This window comes from Peromyscus leucopus, chromosome 7 (genome assembly GCF_004664715.2).
Source record: "Peromyscus leucopus breed LL Stock chromosome 7, UCI_PerLeu_2.1, whole genome shotgun sequence".
NCBI classification, from domain to species: domain Eukaryota; kingdom Metazoa; phylum Chordata; class Mammalia; order Rodentia; family Cricetidae; genus Peromyscus; species Peromyscus leucopus.
The window spans coordinates 18,336,217-18,357,088 of record NC_051069.1 but is presented as its reverse complement, the minus strand read 5'-3'; the positions used below and the strand labels follow the sequence as shown (position 1 = coordinate 18,357,088).

The following is a 20,872-nucleotide window of genomic DNA, read 5'->3' as shown; positions in this document are numbered from 1 at the left end:
CGCACAGAAGAATGCTACAACCCAAGCCCTCTTCTTCCTTTTGGAGATATGGAGGGACGAAGTTGTCCAGGTTGGCCTTGGATATTCCCTGCAGAGCAGCAGGCAGGATTCTCAAGCCCCTGGAGTAGCTGGGATTCTGTCACCAGGCCTGGCTGGACTGGACACTCCTCTCATTTTGTAGAGAATGGAGTGGCCCAGAGAGAGCTTTCATTACTTGCCCGGAGTCACACAGCCCGTGAGAGGCCGAGCGTCTCCAAGCAGAAGTTCCTTGTGATAGTGAAACAAGAGTTTGGATGACAACTGTTTTGTAGGCCAATAAGTATCGCTTCATTGGAAAGCCCCATTTCTTCCCCTGCCAAGTACCAGCCCTGCCAGCCTAGGCTCTGGAGGTCCTGAGTGGTCCTCTTTCCCCTTCTCACTGCTCTGATCCTCTGTGGCTTCAGCTCCTTTCCATTTTAGGGGTGGGGGTCAGGGGTTATCTCTGCCTCACTAATGGCTGTTCTTCTGCTTTCCATCTCCTCCAGGCAAGTGCTCCCCACGGCCCCTCCTTGACCGTCTCTCTCCCCCCCACACTCTTTCTCTGGGCCAGCCACTCAAACCTGTTTGTCAAGGTCAGCCCTCTCCATGAGGGGGCACACCCAGCTCTCATGGTCACCGCTTGTTGCTGTCACCACCCAGAATGTGAGGCTGTCTGTGTTCTCAGCTCTGGCTCCAAAACTGGGCCCACCTGAGGGCTACCTGCACTCCACCTGGGAGCTCTGCAATGTTTGGGATGCAGGCTGGAGTTTTAGAAGTTTTCAGATCAGCTAATGTAAGGCCTCATGTCTATAATCCCAGCATTTGGGCGCCTGAGGCTGGAGGATCCTGAGTTTAAGGGCGGTCTAGGCTATGTTGCAAGACTTTGTATACCAACAGTATACCAAAACCAGGAAAAGAATAAAAAGTTCCAAGTGATCCCTTTGAGCAAGCCAGGTTCTTGCTGGCTCTATAGCCATCATCCTGTTTGATCCTTACAGATGTCCTGTGAGAAATATGGGTACCTGACAATGACCATGTCCCGGTAGTGGAGAAATAAGCCCAGAGGCAGAGGTTCATGAAGGTGAGGAGATATGGGAATGAGATCCCAAATTCCTGACCGGTTCTGGATCTGCCCAAGGGGCTTGTTCTACAGGGGCAAGATCCAGAGGGAGAAAATCCATGTTCCTGGGAACAGAAGCTAGAGGCCTGGCTTGATTTCTCATGGGTATTGAGTCGTTTGTATCCCTATGGCACGCATGAAAAAGGAGCTTCAGCCACCGCATCAAAACCCAGGTCAGAGGATCCCACGGACTTGGACAGGGCGGCTTCTTCTTCCAGGTAAAGGGCTGCACCGACAGAAGCCTAGGTAGCCTAGGCCAGAGGGGCCTGCAATATTCTGATAGCGCTGCAACGGCCGTTCCACACCCACAGTCTTGATGACATCCGTTGAGAGCAGCCTAGAGAAGTTGAAGATTGGACCAGCTGGCCTTGTCTGCTTCCGCACCCGTGAGATCTGCAATATTGGACCCACTAAGTATGGTTCTGCCTCGGTTGTTTTGTACACTGACATGTTGGGGGTGGGGTAGCCCACTCCTGAGAAAAGAAGGATCACTATCCATCCTTGAGAGACTTGGGAAACGTCACTGCTCACACGTGACCGACGTCATCACTGCTCACAGCTGGGAGACGTCACTCCTCACCCTTGGGGTACTTATGAGGTTTCCAGCTGTGGACAGTAGAGAGGCCAGTGTCCAAACTCAGGCCACCTGAACACCACTGTTCACACCTGCAAAGGCTAAGGGTCATCCAGCCTTCAAGATGCCCAAGGGGAACCAGCAACCTCAAGATCTCGACACCACCACCACCGAGGGCAGCCACCCACCCCAACCCGCTCAAAAATGCAACAATCCGAGGCAGGCCCCAGAGCACACCCCTGCAGTGACCGAACAGAAGGCGACCACACCCCGAGGGAGAGGCCGGGTGGGGTCGGCGACACGCACGCAGTCCTCCCAGTCCAAGCTCTCGGGCCAGGGTTCGCGAACACGAGGTCCTCCTGCAGGCCAGCGGAACCCAGAGCGGACCAACGCCGCGGACCCAAGCAAGGGCAAGGGGCCGGCCTCGGGGCGGCGTGACAATCGGCAGCGGGCGCCCTCCACCCCGAAACCGGAGCCCTCCACTCTGAAACCGAAGCCCTCCACCACGAAGCCCGAACCCTCCACCCCGAAGCCCGAACCCTCCTCCACCCCTGATCCCCCCACCATGGCCCGCGGCGGCAGTCAGAACTGGAGCTCCGGGGAGTCGGACGGCCAGCCAGAGGAGCAGACGTCCGAGGAGAGCGGGTGAGCGAGCGAGCGCGCGCCCGGCTGTCCCGGAGAACCGAGCCCGGGAGCCGCCGGAACCTCCGCGAAGGTTCTGGGCCTTTGTGGCGTCACGCCTCCTAGCGGAACCTTCCGCCGGCGCCGAATAAAAGCCCGCGGCGGAGGCGCCGGCGGCTCGAGTGCGGCTGTGCCGGGCGCGCAAGTGGGTCCCGGGCGCACGCTCGGGACGGAGCCCCGGCAGCGGCCGCGACAGAGACGGTGACGCGCAGGCCGGCGGCGGCGGGGGCGCGGGCCGGGAGCCCCGGGGGCGTCGGGGACGCGCTGACCCGCCTCGCCCGCCCGCCCCACCCCACCCCGCAGAGACAAGATGGTGAAGGAGACCCAGTACTATGACATCCTGGGGGTGAAGCCCAGCGCGTCCCCGGAGGAGATCAAGAAGGCCTATAGGAAGCTGGCGCTCAAGTACCACCCGGACAAGAACCCGGATGAGGGCGAGAAGGTGCGGGGATGCGCGGGGCGCCGGGGTCACGGGAGGACCCGGGCTGTGAATTATTGACGGCGGCGCGGAGGCTGTCTCCAGGCGCCGCGCCAGCCGGAGGGAGGCCGCGGGGCGCGGTCAGTGGGGGACACCTAACCGGGTGCGACTGATGTGGGGTGCGAGCCCCAGCAGCCGCCCGTGCCTCCATTCACTCTACAAGTGTTTTGGGAGCCCCTGCCTCCCAGCTGTGAGGACCCTAGTGGGCTCCAACCCTGACCTGTGGGAGCCCAGCTCTCAGAGCTACTGCTGGCATTCCTGTGGGAGAGGAAGGACATCAGCAAACCAGAAACCCCCGGCACGGGGGTGTGCTTGGTGGGCACCCCAGCAGCGAACTACTTTTGTGTTTATATTCCATTTGTTGCATAAGCCCTAGGGATGAGTTTCTGTGATCTCAGTTGTACCCTAGACAAACCCAGTGTCCCTTTTGAGAGGGACTGAGTGGATTTGATCTGTGAGGCCACCTCCTGCCTGGTACAGTTTTTTGTCACTTTTTTTGTTGTTGCTATTAAAACAGGGATGCAGAAGTCTGTAACCTGACACGTCTGTTTATAGTGAGAACTCCGGGTTTCCTGTGACAAATGACCCACACTTGACCATAAGTACGGACAGATAATAGGCTGAAATGCGCTGCATATTAGTGACCTAAATTAAACCTTTTCATCCTGTTTACAGAAATAAAACATTCTTCATGTTGTTCCCAAAGAGGACATGCCCCACCTGAATAGGAGAGCTGGCTAGCTATCCCGTTTCCCCCTTCATTTCTTGCTGTTTAAAAAGCAAACAAAACAAAACAAAACTTTGGCTGTCCCAGATGAGTTTGGGGAACCAGTGCCGGGGTAGAAGCTGATAGCAGTGGCACCTGGACCACTCTTGGAGCCACTGTCCGCCCCCATCGAGCATTTAGACCCGTGGAAATGACACTGGGATCAAAACCCCCGTCTGTATTTGTACTTCCGAGCTGGAGCAGCCATGCTACTTAAGGAAGGTTGGCTGGTGGCGGCAATGATAGAATATTTATATTTAGCCACATGTGCCGAATGTGGCTGTCACAAGTTTAAAATGCTTCCCTGTAAGACCATTACACCCATTTGTGTCCTTTCTGAGCTATATTTAGGTGGCTTACTGTAGCTTTTAAAGTCACCGGCTTTCGGCATTGTCGGTGATTCACAGATGTGCTCCCTCAGTTCCCTCTTGTCTGTTGCTGACATTCTTTTGTTGACATTGTCGTGTGTATGGGTGTTTTGCCTGAGTTTGTATTTGTGCACCACATGCCCGCCTGGTGCCCTTGGATGCGAGAAGGTGTTGGGTCCTCTGCAACTGGAGTCACAGATGGTTGTTAGCCACAATGTGGGTGCTGGGAATGGAACCCTGGTCCTCTGCAAGAGCAGCCGGTGCTCTTAACTCCGAGCATCTCCAGCCCTGCTGGCATTTTCCTTTAAGGAGAGCTTCTAGGCTTCTGACTGCATGTTCGACTTGGGGAAAAGCCTTGCTTCCACTCTGGTCTCAGGTCACATTACAGTCACCAAGAAGTGGTTACCGCTGTTTGCTTACCATTTGAGATGAGAGTGCATTTGGTGTGGTCAAGCTTTAAAAACAAATCACATTTGCCTCCTTTACATAGTGTGTAACTTTCACCCCCGACACACCTGCCCGGGCAGGTTCTTTGCCCTCTGTTTTAAACTAATATTTATTTATAGCCAGGTACCCAAGCTAGTATTCCATAAGTCATTCTTCCTACACAGTGAGATGTGACGGGTCCATCTTTTTTTTTTCTGGGAGTGGAGCAGTGTGTACCCACTGTCGGAAATACGGTTCCTTCTCCACTTTCCATGAAGGGGTGACCCGTTTCCTCTAGTCCTTCACTAAGATGTCTTGGCAGAGGTCGCTCCTGACCACAGGCTGGCCGGCCAGCCCTCATCCTTATCTACGGTGCTGGACCTTCTTAGCTGAGTGCCTGTTCCTCGTCAGTGGGTGGGGGAGTCTAGCTGTGCGGATACATGGTGTTTGTGGGCGGGCCGAGTGGATAACGAGGTCAGGAGAAGAAAGACTTTAATTCTGTGATTCCACATGTAAGCAGGAGACTTTCCAGAAGGGGGAGGGAGAGCCACAGTGAAGAAGGACCGGGAGGAAATTCGGGTTGCAGCTCAAGAGGGGGGGTAAGGAGACTGGGATGCAATTTGTGGAAACTGCTAGAGAGTCATCGTGCCCCACCCCACCCCCCACTCCCCCAAAGGAACATTCATTCATTCATTCATTCACTCACCAGATAGCTTCTCTCATCCTGTGGTGTGCTGGGCATACCATGCAGACTTGTCCCGGTTTTCGTGAGGATTTGTGTGTAGTTTTGGACTATTTTTTTTTTATTGCTACGGGTGGGAGTTTGTCGTGTTTTGTCACCTAAGTTTGTCACTGTGTTATTAATGTCATCTTCACAGCGAGACCGAGTCTGTGCTTTCGCACCTTGTCCTGGGACAGCTGGGAGGCCCTTTGGTGTCGGTCTTTGTTTTCTGCTCTGTTGTCCTGTGTTGCTAAGCAGTGGGCAGCCTGTGTTTGTCCTCAGCCACTCTGCCCTGCGTGGAACCTGTGCTTGTTCTAGCCGCACTTGGTTTTCTGCAAGACACCAAGGGTGGTAGGTCAACAAAAATAGTCCCTGCCGGGGATGATGGCAGGAGATCACGTACTGAGATGTCTGGTCCTTCGGCCAGGTTCATTGTAAATTTTAGTTTAACAGGTTTTCAAGATAAAATCTTAGCAGTGCAGAAAGTTTCAGAGTCTGAGCTGGGGCTGTCGCTCAGTCGGTACAGCGCTTACCCAGCATGCACTGTGCCCCTGGGTTTGCTCCGCAGAGCCACATAAGCCATGTGTAACAGTGCGTGCCTGCAATTCTAGCACCTGGGAGATAAAAGCAAGTGGATCTGAAGTTCAAGGCTATTTTTGGCTACATAGTAAGTTGGTGGGCAACCTGGGATTTATTTAGACCCTGTCTCAAAGAAAAAGGAAAAGCCGGAAAGTTCCAGAATATAGAGGAAAAGCCACCCGGAACATGCCTGTTCCCATGGTGTGTCTCTCCAGTCACCCCCACACCTACCCCCACTTCCTTCCTTTTGTTTGTTTTTGTTTCAGCTTTGTTACATTCTCATCCAGTAGTCCAGGCCGGCTTCATGGCAACCCTCCCGCCTCAGCCTCCTTGGGCTACAGGGATTATAGGAGTGAGCTACTATACCTGTTTTTTGTTTGTTTGTTTGTTTTTTCCTTCACTTAATAATTTATCATAAGCTATATGACTCTCAGAGCCACTTCTCAGCTGAATTCCATGAAAGGTCTGTGGGAAAGATCACAGAACTCTAATCCCAACTGGGAAGAAAGGAGGTCTCAGCAGCTGAGTTGGACGCTGGAGTGCTGGGTCCTCAGAGGCAGGAGGACCTGTCCCATCAGGTCTGGTCTACATTTGTACCCCAAGTGACAGGGCAGTTCTGCTCCATTCTTCAGTCCATCTGCTAGGTCCAAGTATCTTTGGGGGCATCCGGGGTATTTGGCCAGTGTTTGAGTGGGCCCTCTCCTGGATCATACTTACCTTCAAAGAGTCCCAGAAGCCCCTGGGGGCAGCCTAGCCTAATTACTTCCTGACCTTTCACACTGTGCCCTTAATCCCTGTGTCTCAGGTTGGTGTGTTTTTGTTTTTGTTTTGCTGAAGAAGGGAATGCTCTGCAGGGGGGGGGGGGGGGGGGGTGGTGGTGGTGGTGGTGGTGGTGGTGGTGGTGGTGGTGGTGCACACCTTTAATCCCAGCACTCAGGAGGCCAAGACCCGTGGATCTCTGTGAGTTCGAGGCCAACCTGGGCTACAGAGTGAGTTCCAGGAAAGGTGCAAAGCTACACAGAGAAACCCTGTCTCTCTGTGTAGCTTTGGGGGGCGGGGGGGGGGAAGCAATGGTAGTATATGATACTCACTTCCTTGAAAAAAATATGATAGGAATTAATTCATCAAAGGATCTAACTGCCATGTATAGGATGCCAATGGCTTTGTGTGTGGTAGAGTGTGTAGGTGTGTGCATGCCTCCACTCTGTGTGGAGGTGAGACAACTTTGGGAATCAGTGCTTTCCTTGTGCCTTGGTTTTGAAGCAGTGTGCTTCTTGTTTCTGCTGCTGTGCGGTGCTAGCCTAGAGCTCCCAGGCAGCCCTCAGTCTCTCCTCCCATCGCACTGGAGGATTACAGATGTGCACACCACATCAGCTTTTGTGTGTCCTGGGGATCTGAACTCAGGTCATCAGGTCTGCATGGTAAGCACTTGTACCCACAGAGTCATCTTCCCCAGGAAGGCTTTTTAAGACTCCCTCCTGGGGGCAGCAGAAATGGCGCAGAGGTTAAGTGCACTTACCGCTCTTACAGAGGACCCGAGTTCAGTTCCTGGCACCCATGTCAGGTGGTTCACAACCCCCTGTAACCCTAGCTCCAGGGGGTCTTACACCCTCTTCTGGCCTCTATGGGTACCTACGTGCACATACACATAAATAAAAAAATTAATTAACTTTTTAATTTTCTAGATTGATGCTTATTAGCTGTTATTGCTTATTAGGTCTTGGTCAGGAAACTGTGGAACAAGGGGTGACTTAATGTCTCTGTCAATTTTTGTATCTGTGTCTCTGTGGCATTTACTTTCCCTGTAGGTTGCTAAGAGCAGGTAGGATAGTTATAGATACTTCTGTCCCTCAGAGTAAAGATCAACCTCCGGAGGGCCAAGAGTCCACCTCATCTATTCATATCTGAACTTCCAGAATTGAGCTGTTCATTTAGTAAATATTTGCCAAATAATCCTCCACACAGCAGACATGGTTTTAGGCTCAGGGGTACCCTTGGTACTCCAGGCTGACAGAACCCCTGCCTTCATGGGGCTTGTTTTGCAGTGGTCCATAGCATGAATTAATAGAGGGTAGAGCAAGGCTGTGGTGGTGGCACACGCCTTTAATCCCAGCACTCAGGAGACAGAGGTAGATGGAACTCTCTCTGTAAGTTAGAGGCCAGTCTGGGCTACAAAGTGAGTTCCAGGACATCCAGGGCTGTTACACAGAAAATCCTGCCCCCCAAAACCAAACCAATCCAAAAAAATAGATGGTGTATGATAGGAAGTAATGCCTTGGAAGGGCTGAGAGAGCTGTGGGTGGGTTTTGGGCTTGCAGTTTGAAAGCTGGGACATGTCGGGTCAGGCTCCCTGGGACAGGAGGCTTTAAGCAGAGGCTTGAAGACCTGTGCTTGTCATAGGGACCTCTGGGGCACTTGTTACAGTGTTCAGAAAGCAAGGAGGCTGCGGACTGGAGCACAATTGGGATCAGGAACTTGGAAGATGGAGGCAGGAAGATGGTTGTGAGTTTGAAGTCAACCTGGATGACATAGTGAGTTCTAGGCCAGCCTGTGCTACAAAGTGAGACCGTATACAGAAACAAAACAAAAATATCAGAGGACAGAGAGGAGAGAAAGGCAGAGCTGGGTTGTAGATGGCAGCAAGGACGGTGGCTTGGGAGGGTCACAATTCACAGGCTTGGTGTGGAGCAGGCTAAAGGAGTGAGGAGGTCACTGAAGTGAATCAGGCCTCAGACAGCAAAGGACAGAATTGCATGTTTTAGTGTTGTTTTATTTTAGAAAGATCCATGTACTTAAGAGTATGACAGGAAACCTATCTACTACAAATAGTCACATAGTTATCCTATTTGCTAGAGCTTTTGTGAGTAATACGCAGTGAAATACTATATGTAGCATGCTTTCCCTAGGAGCAAGGACATCATAGTAGTTAGCAAATGTACGACTTTCACATTGGAAACGTATTTAATATTTCCCTATTTGTTCCCATAGCATCCTTTATAACCATTTTCCCCTGTGCATAATACACTCCAGGGTCAGCCTCCATGTTTAGTTTCCCTGTTTTTTAGACTTACAGGATGCCTCTCCCTCAATTTGGGTTTTCTAGTTTTATTTTTCTTGAGTTTTTAAGACACGGTTTTTCTGTGTAGCCCTGGTTGTCCTGGAATTCGCTTTGTAGACCAGGCTGACCTCGAACTCAGAGATCCTCCTGCCTCTGCCTCCCTAGTGCTGGGATTAAAGGCGTGTGCCACCTCTGCCTGGTCTCTAGTTCTTTCCTTACAGTTGGATTCTGGTGATAAATCTTCGGCAGGCATGCCGCACACGGGGTATTGTGTCTGTCACAGAGTTCAAGAGTTGCAGGTGGGAGAGTGGTACCACCACGATTTGTTGACAGGGGCGGCAGGTGAGCATCTCCCCCGTACCTGAGATGAGGGAGATGCCAGGATCGGCAGGCAGGACTGTGAAGGGAGTACAGGTCTCCACGCAGTATCTGGCATGCCAGCAGGTGCTCACAGATGGCTCTGGTTGAATTTCACGTTGGTAAACCAGTAAAATGTTCCTGTAGCTGAAAACCCTGGTAGCCCCTGGAGCCCTGGGCTGCAGCTGTTTCTAGATGAAGCCTTGCTGGGTCGCCTATCTCCAGGGGGGACTCCATGTCTTCTGGCTGGTGTTGCCAGGGTGGAGACAAGCTTTTTCTCCCTCCCGATTTCTAGCCCTGTTCTTGGAACAAATTTCTTTCAGATGTTTGCCCCTTGTGTCCCACTTAATAAGACAGCAGCTAGAGAGACTGACAGCTGCGGGGGACTGGCCTTTCTGAGTCTATTTGGAGGTAGGCTTGCGTATAGGAAAACATGAATCCTCTCTGGGACTCATCTCTCTCTCTCTCTCTTTTCAAAGTTTAAACTTATATCCCAGGCATATGAAGTACTTTCAGATCCAAAGAAAAGAGACATCTATGACCAAGGTGGAGAGCAGGCGATTAAGGAAGGGGGCTCGGGTAGCCCCAGCTTCTCTTCACCCATGGATATCTTTGACATGTTCTTTGGTGGTGGAGGACGGATGGCTAGAGAGAGAAGAGGTAAATGGTTTTAAATTCATCTTTTCCGTGTGTGTGTGTGTGTGTGTGTGTGTGTGTGTGTGTGTGTGTGTGTAACACCAGTGTGTAGGACAGAAGACAACTTGGAGGAGTTGGTTCTCTCCTTCCGAACTCGGGTCATCTGGCTTGGCAGTAAATGCCCTTGCCCTCTGAGCCATCTTCTCAGCCTGTACTGTTTGTAAAAAAAGTAAGCAAGCTTTATGTTGTACATGTTGCAGGAATCAAGATGGATCATGCTTTAAAAGGGGGTGGTGGTTGTATTTGGGGATCTTTAAATGGTTCTGAATTTTAGTATGCAGGTGGCTGGAAGCTCTTGTATACTTAATTATCTGACACCTTTCCATTGCCCCATATAAAAGGAGCGGATGAGATTATAGATAGAATAGAGGAACACACATAATACTAGCATCTGGAAGGCCAGAGTAGGAGTGTTACTGAGTTCTCAGCCAGCCTGAGCTGCATAGTGATAACCTGTGGAAGGTCAAGTTCATCCTCTGTTGTGGGGTCAGGCACAAAAGTGTCCAAAGGGACCTAATTGACACCTGAGTGCTTAGCAAATCTTCTATAAGAGTGCCCCTCGCCCTCCCCTCTCACCGACTCTTGGGCCCCATCTGGGTCCTCAAGGCAGTAGGCTCCCTCGTTATTGTGGTTGTTAGGACACTGCCCTGTTCAGGGTGGCCTCATCCCCAGCCAACATCAGATTTTCTGAGAGGCAGAGTTGACCTCTGTTTTAAAATCTTTGTAAAATAAATGACCTTTTCAGAATCCACTCTGGTTAGCAGCTTCAATCCCAGGAGATAAATGAGCGCCCCCACCCTCTACCTCCGCTGTCTGGGGTTCACATTCCTTACCCTCTTCCTACCCCACCTGTTTTTTTTTTTTTGAGTCGGTTTCATGTGTCCTAGGATGCCCTCAAATTCCCTTTGTAGCTGAGGGATGATCTTGACCTTGTGATCCTCCTACTTCTACCTCCCAGAGCTTCATGTATACTAGGTATACATGTATACACCCTGCCAACTGAGCTCCATCCTCAACCTCATTTCTCACCTCCAGCCGGCAGGGCTCCTGGCTGGCTGCTGGATTATCGAATTGTCTCTGGCTGATAGCCCCGCCCCTTCCAGCTCACTGCTGATCATCTACTTTGGATCCTAAAACCATATAGACAGCCAAGCCGACTACACTGCTAGATAAAATCGGGAGAAATATGTTCTTCATTAGTGTTAAGAAGTGTGGCTTTGGTTGGTGAGAAACTCTGGATAAATGTATTTGTTCTCACATTATAATTGGCCTGGAGCTTTAAAAAGCATGGGTGTTGATTCTGTGCACACAGTGTTCTGAAAATCACAGTGTTTATGAGGGAAAAATCCCTCCCCGCCTCTGGGTGTACTGCCTGCTCATGTAATTGACAGTGTGGATGGGATTAAAACCTCGGGCATTCTCTTGCCCAGCTCTCTAGCCGTCCTGAAATAAAAAGCTTCACGCCCTTTAATTAAGTCATCTCTCAAAGTTGGCAGCCAATAAACCAGGACACCTTGTCCCAGTGACGCCTAGAACGCCTGGGCAGCAGGGAAGGTGTCGCCGTGTGGGTCCCCAGGAGTAGGCATAGTGCCAATGCAGCCATGCAGCACCCTGAGGGCCGCCCCCACCCCCATCCTGAATGCAGGTCAGGGGAAGGCACTCCTGCTTGGCTGTATACTACAGAAGGGCTTGGAAAGTAAAAGGCCTGGTACCCATGCAAGATTTCAGTGATGAGGCTGGAGACTGTCACACTGCCTCTGAGGAAAGGGCTTGTATCCTGTGGAGGACTTAGTTTTGTTGCTTAACTGCCCTTCATCTCTCCCTGTCTTCAGATGTGCTCTCCGAAAACGAAGATGGACAGTCTTTTTTTTTTTTTTTTTTTTTTAACCTGTAAATTATTGGATAACCAGCCCATAGCTGTAGGCGGTAGTTCTCCGCCCTGGCAGGGGACCTGTAGGATGGGTTGGTTTGATGAAGTATTACTTCTCTGGGGGAGGAGGGCCTTGGGCCCCAGCTCTGAGTATTGGGAACTTTTTTTTTTTATTTTTTTACTTTTTTGGCTCTTTGGGGGCCTGCTGCCCAGCTCCCAAATAAATACACATGGAGACGTCTTATTATTTATAAATGCCCGGCCTTAGCTTGGCTTGTTCCTAGCCAGCTTTTCTTAACTTTAAGCTATCCCATCTACCTTTTGCCTCTGAGCTTTTTTACCTTTCTCTATTTCTGTATCTTTTCTTTCCTTCTTATCTTGTGTCTGGCTGGCCTCTTCTTTTCTCACTCCTTGATCTCTCTTGCTTCCCTCCCAGATTTCTCCTCCTATTTATTCTCTCTGCCTGCCAGCCTCACATATTCCTCTCCTGCCTAGCTATTGGCTGTTCAGCTCTTTATTAGACCATCAGGTGTTTTAGACAGGCAAAGTAACACAGCTTCACAGAGTTAAACAAATGCAACATAAAAGAATGCAACACACCTTTGCATCATTAAAACAAATATTCCACAGCATAAACAAATGTAACACATCTTTAATATTCACAACAGGGACTCCATGAGGGTCATGTGGTTTAGTATAAGGCAGTGGTCTGATTAGTCCAGTAAATGGCTCTTTCTCCCTCGGCAGGCAAGAATGTTGTACACCAATTGTCAGTAACTCTGGAAGACTTATATAATGGAATCACTAAGAAACTGGCCCTCCAGAAGAATATAATTTGTGAGAAATGTGAAGGTAAAACCTAATTTTGGAGTGACACTCATGGTTCGGGTCTCTCGTTTCTACTTGTTTCTAGCTCAGAGAAAAATAGTTGATCTTTTCAAATGTGGGGATCAAGCAGGGTTTGTAAACAGGGAACCCTGAAGTCACATCTGTTTGAATGTTTTATTTTTCTGGGTTGAACATCTATTCAGTATGTTGGCATTTATTCTAAGAGTTTGAAAATCTGGACAGTTCTCCTAATGTAGGGGTTGACAGAAATTTCCTGTGAAGGGTGTGACAGCAAACATCTTAGGCTCTCTTCTGCCGTTTCAGTGCAGAAAGTGCCCGTGTCCCAGTAAAGCCTTATTTATATTAATATAATTCATGCAAATGTTTAAATTCCGAATTTTCAAGAAAAGTCATATCTGGTGACCCTGAGAGCTCCTGTTGTCTCACGGGAGCTAGCCAAGCTGTGACAGCCTGCACTAACAAGGCTTGTGTCCGCAGTTCCTGCAGCCCCAGGTGCTGTGCATGGTGTGGGTGTTAGGACCCTGGAGGCTAGATGTTAACGTCTGGATAGGATCTGCTTGACTGTTCCTTCCACACATCCCCAGTGTTTCCGTAACTAGGGAACTCTAAGCACAGTGCCCAGTGGGATAGGCAGCCCCCTGCTGGAAGGAACGCAGCTCTCCTGCTTGTCCTCCCTCACCTCCACAGGCATCGGTGGGAAGAAGGGGTCCGTGGAGAAGTGCCCTCTGTGCAAGGGGCGGGGGATGCAGATCCATATCCAGCAGATCGGGCCGGGCATGGTGCAGCAGATCCAGACTGTGTGCATCGAGTGCAAGGGCCAGGGCGAGCGCATCAACCCCAAGGACCGTTGCGAGAGCTGCAATGGAGCCAAAGTTATCCGGGAGAAGAAGATTATCGAGGTACACGTGGAGAAAGGTGAGGCTGCGCGGTTAGCGCTGTAGGGCCCACTCCGCCATGATTGGCGCACACCGGGTAGGTGTCAGGGATGCGGCTGCGTGGGGCGGCATGTTTACAAGACAAGGGCTGTCAGGAGTCCCTTTCCAGGCCATCCTTCTGTGACCTTTCCTGGCCTGAGGAAGGACCAGTGAGGTCACAGAAAAAATTTTTCAAAGTTTTCCCAATGCTCTGAAAGCCTTGACTTCAGGTCTTGTCAGCTGCCCTCACCTGTCCTTCTCAAAACATCCTTTAAGAATCTTCTGACAGGGGTTGAGGATTTAGCTCAGTGGTAGAGCACTTGCCTAGCAAGTGCAAGGTCCTGGGTTCGATCCTCAGCTCCAGAAGGAAAAAAAAAAAAGAATCTTCTGACATAAGTCTTCTCAACAGCTTTTACTGCTCATTGGCTGCCAGAGCTTTTAAAGACTTTTGGACCTGTGTGTTTCCCCTGTCATCCCCCTCAATCTTCCCCTCTGCTGCTCCAGAGTCCCCCAAATTCAGTGCCTTTCCTTACAGTTTCATCTGGTACGATCATCTTAAGTCCCATTTCAGTCCCTTCTGTTTTTCCAAAAATCCTGATTCTGTGACTTTCTGATCCAGCAAATATGTTATATATCGGATGAGAAATCAAACTATCAGCTGCTAAAAGACCTTTCACCCGCCTTGTGTCTGTGAACATTCCATCGGCCTCAGGCTACCGAGCCTGAAGTGGGCGGTGGCCTCCCAGTGTGTGCCCTTAGTGCAGCGCCCCAGCACCTGGGGCTGAGGAGTGTGATGTGGTCAGATGGGCATCTCAGATGCCTTCCCCCTGCTTCACCTTTGACTCGGCCAGTGGTGGAAGTCAAGCCTTTGCTTGGCAGTTACTCCAGCTACTCCAACACCGTGCCCACGGGACGGGGAGGGTTAGTGAGTTAAGAACCCCAAAGATCTCTGTCCCTTCAGAAGCTCTGAGCTCCGGCTGTGAGAAGCGGCTAATCCGAAGGGTGATGTTCCATAGGTATGAAGGATGGGCAAAAGATACTGTTTCATGGAGAAGGAGATCAGGAGCCTGAGCTGGAGCCTGGCGATGTCATAATTGTGCTTGATCAGAAGGATCATAGTGTCTTTCAGAGACGAGGCCACGATTTGATCATGAAAATGAAAATTCAGCTTTCTGAAGCTCTTTGTGGCTTCAAGAAGACAATAAAAACGCTGGATGATCGAGTCCTCCTTATTACATCCAAGTCAGGTAAGGCCCGCCCTCCCTGTTCTGCACGCTGGTCTGAAAGCTCGTGCCCAGCGGCCTGGCCTCACAGTCACAGCTCGATACTCTAAAGCTTTATAAATAGTGAAGCCATCTTATTCCTTTAGAGATATATTTTATTTTCAATTATGCATGTGTTCTTATAATTGTGTATGTGTTCTTATATGGGTATGTGCACTTGTATAAATGATCCCGTGGAAGCAGAGGATCTTCCTGGAGCTGGAGTTGCAGGCAGTTGTGAGTCACATGACGTGGGAACTGAACTCTGGTCCTGAACCATAAGAACATTATCTATTCTTAATTGCTAAATCATGTTCCCAGCCTACAGTATGCTGTATTGTATGTATGTGTGTAGGCCAGAGGGCAACTTTAGGGAGTCAGTTCTCTCCTGTGCCATGGGTTCTGGGGATCCCACTCTGCTCGTCAGGTTGTGCAGCCAGGGCCTTTAACCCGCTGTGCATCGCATGAGCCTCACGCTGTGAAGTCACCACCCATGACGGGAAAAGATGATGAATTTCTTTAATATACTCCTAGGTAGGAAGAGGACCCTTAAGTAAGAATCTCCTGAGTCTGAGATTTTATTGGAATCTTCCAGTTAAGCGTAAAATGGACACATTTGGTAGCAGAACATGGCCGATAGCAGGCCTTTTCTATCAAGTGGGTCTGTGCTGATTCCTGTCTGTTCCTCTGGTGTCTAAGCTGTTACATGTGAGAACTTTTTCAAATAGCATTTTCCTGGGAAAAAAAAGACACTAACTGTGAGCATCTCTTCAGAGGCCTCCACAGGACCTGACTGCACACAGCACCCATGAGAGCTGTCTCTGGGCTGAAAAGGAGTCCCAGGACCCCAAGCTTGGCCTCCCAGGGCTTGTGTAACCCCCAGGCCCTCAGCATCCAGGAAGGCTGATGTTTACACAAGTTACAGGCCCATGCAGGCTCTAGAGCTCCTGTGAGGAAGGGACTGGGGCGGAGGCTGCTAAAGGCAGCTGTGCGCAGCCACCATGTCTGCACAGCATGGAAGACGCTAAGCAAGCTAGGCACCTGGGGTCTCACCGCAGGCAGGGTTACCAGTGTGGGGGGGTGCTGGGAGCGGGGACCTGACTGATGGGCTGCAGCACAGGCCGAGGGAGCTGGTGCTAAAACTGAAGTGCTGTGTGGGGCAGGCGAGTGCCTGCATCTGTGGCCAGCCTCCAGGACCGCTCCTGCCTCCACCCGTTTCCCCTCCCTGCCTCTGCCCATTGCTCCTCCCTGTCTCCTCCTCTTCTTTCCAGCCTTGTCTCTCACCCCTCTCCAATTCCTCCTTTGCTAGAGATCATAGGAAATGAGATTGCATTTCTAAACTGATCAATTTATGGTAATTTTAAAAAACTTGAGTTTCAAACTTACACCTATGCATGATGGTGTGTACACATAATCCCAGTACTCAGTACGCTGGAGCCAGAGATTGCAAGATGGAAGCCAGCCTGGGCCATAGAGCAAGATGTGCGTGCGTGCGTGTGTGTGTGTGTGTGTGTGTGTGTGTGTGTGTGTGTGTGTGTGTGTGTACTGGGGATGTAGCTCAGTTAGTAGAGTGTTTGCTTAGTTTAGCACTCTCGAAGCTCTAGGTTCCATCCCCGGTATCATATAAACCAGGTGTGCCGGTGCGGGCCTGTAGCCCAGCATGTGGGCCTTGAGCAAGAGGATCAAACCTAGAAAAAGCTGTAAGAATGAGACTGTCTCAAAAAATGTACTTTTCAAGCTTACGAAAAGTTGTAGAGATGAAACCACACAGGGTCCACCAATATGCAGTTTGCCACTGACCTTTGACCCCATTGCTCTTCCCTCTGTGACATACACTTAGGGTCAGTGGGAAGCACTGCCCTGTGATGGAGTCTGCGAAGTTTCAAAGTCAGGTGCCTTTTTATGGGCTCCACGCCACAACCCTCCCAGGTGCCCTGTCCCCCCTGTCACCTGAAGAATTAGGTTGAGGGACTGTGGTCCACACAAGGCTTTAGGTCACTTAACAGAACCGAGCCTGGTGGTGTGTCTCAGACCCCAGACGTTGTCACAGCCCAGACTCCAGCCATTCGGAGAGCCAGGGCTGGCGCCATTTGTGTGACTTCTTTGGAAAAGTCCGTTCTTGGCCAAGGGTGGATAACAGGAGTTCAGGTCATCCTGGCATAACAGGCCGGGCCCTGCTGCAGGGGGAGCACTCCCTCTATCCTTCTGACCCCAGCCTGGGGAACGTGGGAGTCAAGGACAGAAGTGGGGGTTATGGAGAGAAGCCCCAAAGGGAGGGAAACCTTGGAAACCCATTTCCTTGCTAGGTGAGAGAAAGGGCGGGGCATCTAGAAAACCTGATGGGGATTGCTTTGGGGTATTTTGTGCGTGCGTTGGGGGGGGGGCGCGTCTTGCTCTTTCCTTTTCTCCTTTTCCATTGGTTTCTCTTTCATTCCCCCCCCCCCCCCGTTGACCACTTGAGGACTCGTGATTAAAGCAGGGGTGCCTCTAGCAGAGGCAGCTTTTCCCTCTTCTCCCGGATGGTTTTCCACTCTCGGCCTCAAGGTTCCCATCTCCCAGCAAGTCCAGGCGGCTTTGGGAGCCGGGCCTGGGAAGGAAGAGCACTAAGTGGCACCTGAGGAAACAGGAACAGAAGGGGTTACAGACCGCCCCACGAACAGCACAGAAGCCCAGCCACCCGTGCCTGTTCAGCTAAGCAGTCCCCACCCCACGGTGACGAGGGAGGAGCCCTAGGAGAGAGTGCATTGGCACAGCCTGTGTTTCAAACCCTCTGATGAACTGGGAAAGTGTCTGGGGAAGAAATTCCACTTTCTGTGGAGTGCTGTCCCCTGGGGAGGAACAGGGAAGGAACTGCGAGTAAGTTAGTCCCTAGCTCCTTTATCCCTCCCCCACTTTGTCTGAACATTCCCTTTCTTGTCCGTCGTCATCCCTGTTTTGTGGTACTGCAGACTGAACACAGGACCCTGTGCATACTAGAAAGCCTTGGACCAGGGAGGGCGGCAGCCCAGCCATTGTCCATTTTCATAACTGGAGGGCACATTTTCCAGACATCTTTTTGTCCCTGTCTCGTGGGAAATAATCCTTTCAGTCTTAGGGGAGAGTCTTAAGTTCCCCAGGTTCTAATTTCCCATGATGCCTCTAGAGATCTTGCCAGTGTGGACAAGGTGGAGCGTGCGGTGCAGCAGGGAATACCCCAGCTCGCCGGCCTTAAGGAGAGAGAAGTGCTTTGAGAGCCCCCACCAGGGAGCCCCACCTCGGGGTGCTGTTATTTGAGCAGGGAGCTGGGAGACTCCTGTGAAGCCCTTTCTGAGCTCTGCCTGAATCTGTGAGCAGCACAGTCACCATGTCTGTTAGGAACATCCATAGTCACTTGAAGAGACAGGCAGGCAGGTACTGGCCCCACTGGAGGCCGGGGAGGGGTCCCGACTCTAAACCACTCTACATTATGGTAGAGGTTTCTGTGTGCTTGCTGCCTCCCAACAGGGGCTAGCCCGCCCTCCTGTGCGCTAGCCCTCCTTAGGGGGTTCATCTCTCCAGGCCCCCTTTGTCTTCCTTTTTCATAACGCAGCCTTCTCTGTGGCAGGTGAGGTGATCAAGCACGGAGACCTGAAATGTGTGCGCAACGAGGGAATGCCCATCTACAAAGCCCCGCTGGAGAAAGGGATGCTGATCATCCAGTTCTTAGTAAGTGCAGCCTTTACTCTCACGAGAGACACCCGTCACACCTTGATGGAAAGCCACCAAAGCCCATGTCCCCGTGTGCTCACCCCTGCAGGTGGTCTTCCCTGAAAAACACTGGCTTTCTCAGGAGAAGCTCTCTCAGCTGGAGGCCCTGCTCCCCCCTCGGCAGAAGGTGAGGATCACAGAGGACATGGATCAGGTGGAGCTGAAGGAGTTCAATCCCAATGAGCAGAACTGGCGCCAGCACAGGGAAGCCTATGAGGAGGATGACGACGGGCCCCGCGCTGGTGTGCAATGCCAGACGGCATGAGGGCGGCGCGGTGTAGCGTGGCCTGGTCGGACTAGCACATGACGAATGTAACCTTGGCACAATGAAAATGGCATCGCTTTAATAGCCTCGTGTTTGGGGTGTCCTGTGTATGTGTTCAGCAGTCTCCATTGCTGAGTTGTCTTTTGGGTTTGCTTGTTTCTCTTCTGGTTGTAACTTAAGTTGTAGCTTGATTTCTATTTAAATGTTTTAAGTTCAATCATGTCTAGTCTGCATATGGAATCTGTTCATTTGTACTTTCAGGACATACTCTGGAGATGGTAGTCCCACACTGACCCTTTGTGCTTTTAGTGGCTTCGCCATGGTTCAGTTCCACAGTAGGCACCCATGGCCACACTTGGCCCCTAACAAAGGCCGAGAAGGTGGGTGTCTGGCCCATCTCTCATCTGTGGTTTCTCTTCCCTTCCTCCCTTGGCAGTCACCGAGGGTATGAGCTCAGGTCTGCTGGTATCTCTGGATCTAGTCTAGAACTCCCCGACAGTAAAAGCACATGTATGGCTTGCACTTGGCCTAGCATGCCTGTTCACTGAGGAGGCTCCACTCAAAAGCTGCAGGCCGGTCTAGCTCTACTCGGGTGTCCCCTTGAATGGTTGGAGAGGGGTTTGTCTAACCATCTGTCTTGGAAGTTGTCTGAACTTTCCAGGCCTTGTGATGACAACCTCTTTTTAAATAAGCCAATAAAGCCATTTGCCTGTGACCCACCACCTCGTTCTTTGTGGTTTTAATGACTATCTGTTGACAATCTTTGCAATGCTGTCCCACCAAAGTGCTTACCCTAGAGAAGGCTAAGCCCTCCCATGCCCCTGGCATCTCTGTGCAGCTCTGCAGAAGCTCCCAGGGGAGGACGCTGGTGGTTTAGCCCCCAGCACAGCCGCCCAGTGTCTCCGGATGACTTAAGGGTACGCAGTGGCACAGAACCCCTCAGTATTTCCACCTCGTTCTCCAGACAGCTCCTTCCTAAGGCCTGTTCCACTCACTGTACAGCCATACTACAGAGGGCTTCCTGCTTGTGAGGCTTGGTGAGAACTGAACTAACCAAGTTCTTCTAGTTAGCTGGCATGAATACCACTGACAGTGGCAGCTGCTGGGACGGGTACTAGTTACAACTTTGATCCTGGCAGGTAGACTGCACTTTCAATAAAGGCTACCTCAGCCTCTAGCCATTACTACTCCTTTCTCGTTTACAAAGGAAGTTAAACACCCCGCTGCTTAAGCTACTGAACTAACCTGCCAGATCCACCCTCATTTGGTTTTTATGGTACCAGAGACCAGTTCTTGATGCAGACCAAGAACTTCCCCTAGGAAGGTTAAAGGGCAGAACAGACCCATGGCTGGTGGGGGAAGCCAGCCAGCAGGACCCCCAAAACGTTGCTGGCTAGTGGGAGATAATTTGCTCAAAGCACAGGAAGCCCACCTATGCCCGTTCTGACCACTGGCCAGGACAGACTCAAAACTGACTCCTCAACTAACCCGGTTTATAGACGGACCACAACTCCAGGGTGGTGTTTCTGCGCTGATGTCCTAATCACTGCTGGGGAACTACTGTTCAGCTTCTGATGGGACAAAACTACATTCAGCTCCTCCTGTTACAAATCTGTGGGGCGCCGCTCAGCCTTCCCACCTGTACACTTGTCACTATCAATTAAACCTGAGCTGGCACGAGAGACAAACGGCTTTGCCTTTTCTTTTCTTGAGCATGCAACAGTGTTCAATGCCAGACCTTCTCACACTGGTAGACAGAAGGAACGAACTTTCTCCTGGGGGATGGGATGAGTGCAGAGGTCGGGGTGAACGGCAGTGGAGAGCTAGAGCAGAGAGGAAGAGCAGAAGGGAATGGGGACAAGGACTCAGAGAAGCTGCCATCTGAGGAGCCCCGGAACGGTGAGGGTGCAGACCTGTCTGAGGAGGAGACTGAGGCAGAGGAAACAGGACAGTGTAGCTGTATGCAGGTGAGCAAGGTGGAAGTGGGCAAGAGTCCAGCGTGGACTGTTCTATCGAGCTGGGCTGAGCGTGAGCACAGCATGGCCAGGCACACAGTGTCGGTAAGCAAGCAGCAGCAAGCACCAGGATATTAGGTCTTAAACCTCCCCCCACTACCACGAGACAGTCTGGAGGCGACTGCAGAC

At 51.2% G+C, this 20,872-nt stretch overlaps 1 protein-coding gene across 1 annotated transcript; it reads left to right on the top strand.

Annotated features, from left to right (window-relative positions):
• Positions 1 to 1,721: 1,721 nt before the first annotated feature.
• On the top strand, positions 1,722 to 19,450 carry Dnaja4 (DnaJ heat shock protein family (Hsp40) member A4). Its single transcript, XM_028864987.2, has 8 exons — positions 1,722 to 2,357; positions 2,697 to 2,835; positions 9,626 to 9,806; positions 12,460 to 12,564; positions 13,249 to 13,476; positions 14,492 to 14,722; positions 18,321 to 18,421; positions 18,513 to 19,450. The coding sequence occupies exons 1-8, from the start codon at positions 1,837 to 1,839 to the stop codon at positions 18,726 to 18,728; spliced, it is 1,722 nt and encodes a 573-aa protein (XP_028720820.1). The 5' UTR covers positions 1,722 to 1,836; the 3' UTR covers positions 18,729 to 19,450.
• Positions 19,451 to 20,872: the final 1,422 nt, after the last annotated feature.

Excerpts from the sequence above, each read along its gene's own strand:
- Dnaja4 (XM_028864987.2), top strand. The coding sequence starts at position 1,837 with ATGCCCAAGGGGAACCAGCAACCTCAAGATCTCGACACCACCACCACC. Across the intron at positions 12,565-13,248 it reads AATTTGTGAGAAATGTGAAG|GCATCGGTGGGAAGAAGGGG; the intron begins GTAAAACCTAAT and ends TCACCTCCACAG. Across the intron at positions 18,422-18,512 it reads TGCTGATCATCCAGTTCTTA|GTGGTCTTCCCTGAAAAACA; the intron begins GTAAGTGCAGCC and ends TCACCCCTGCAG.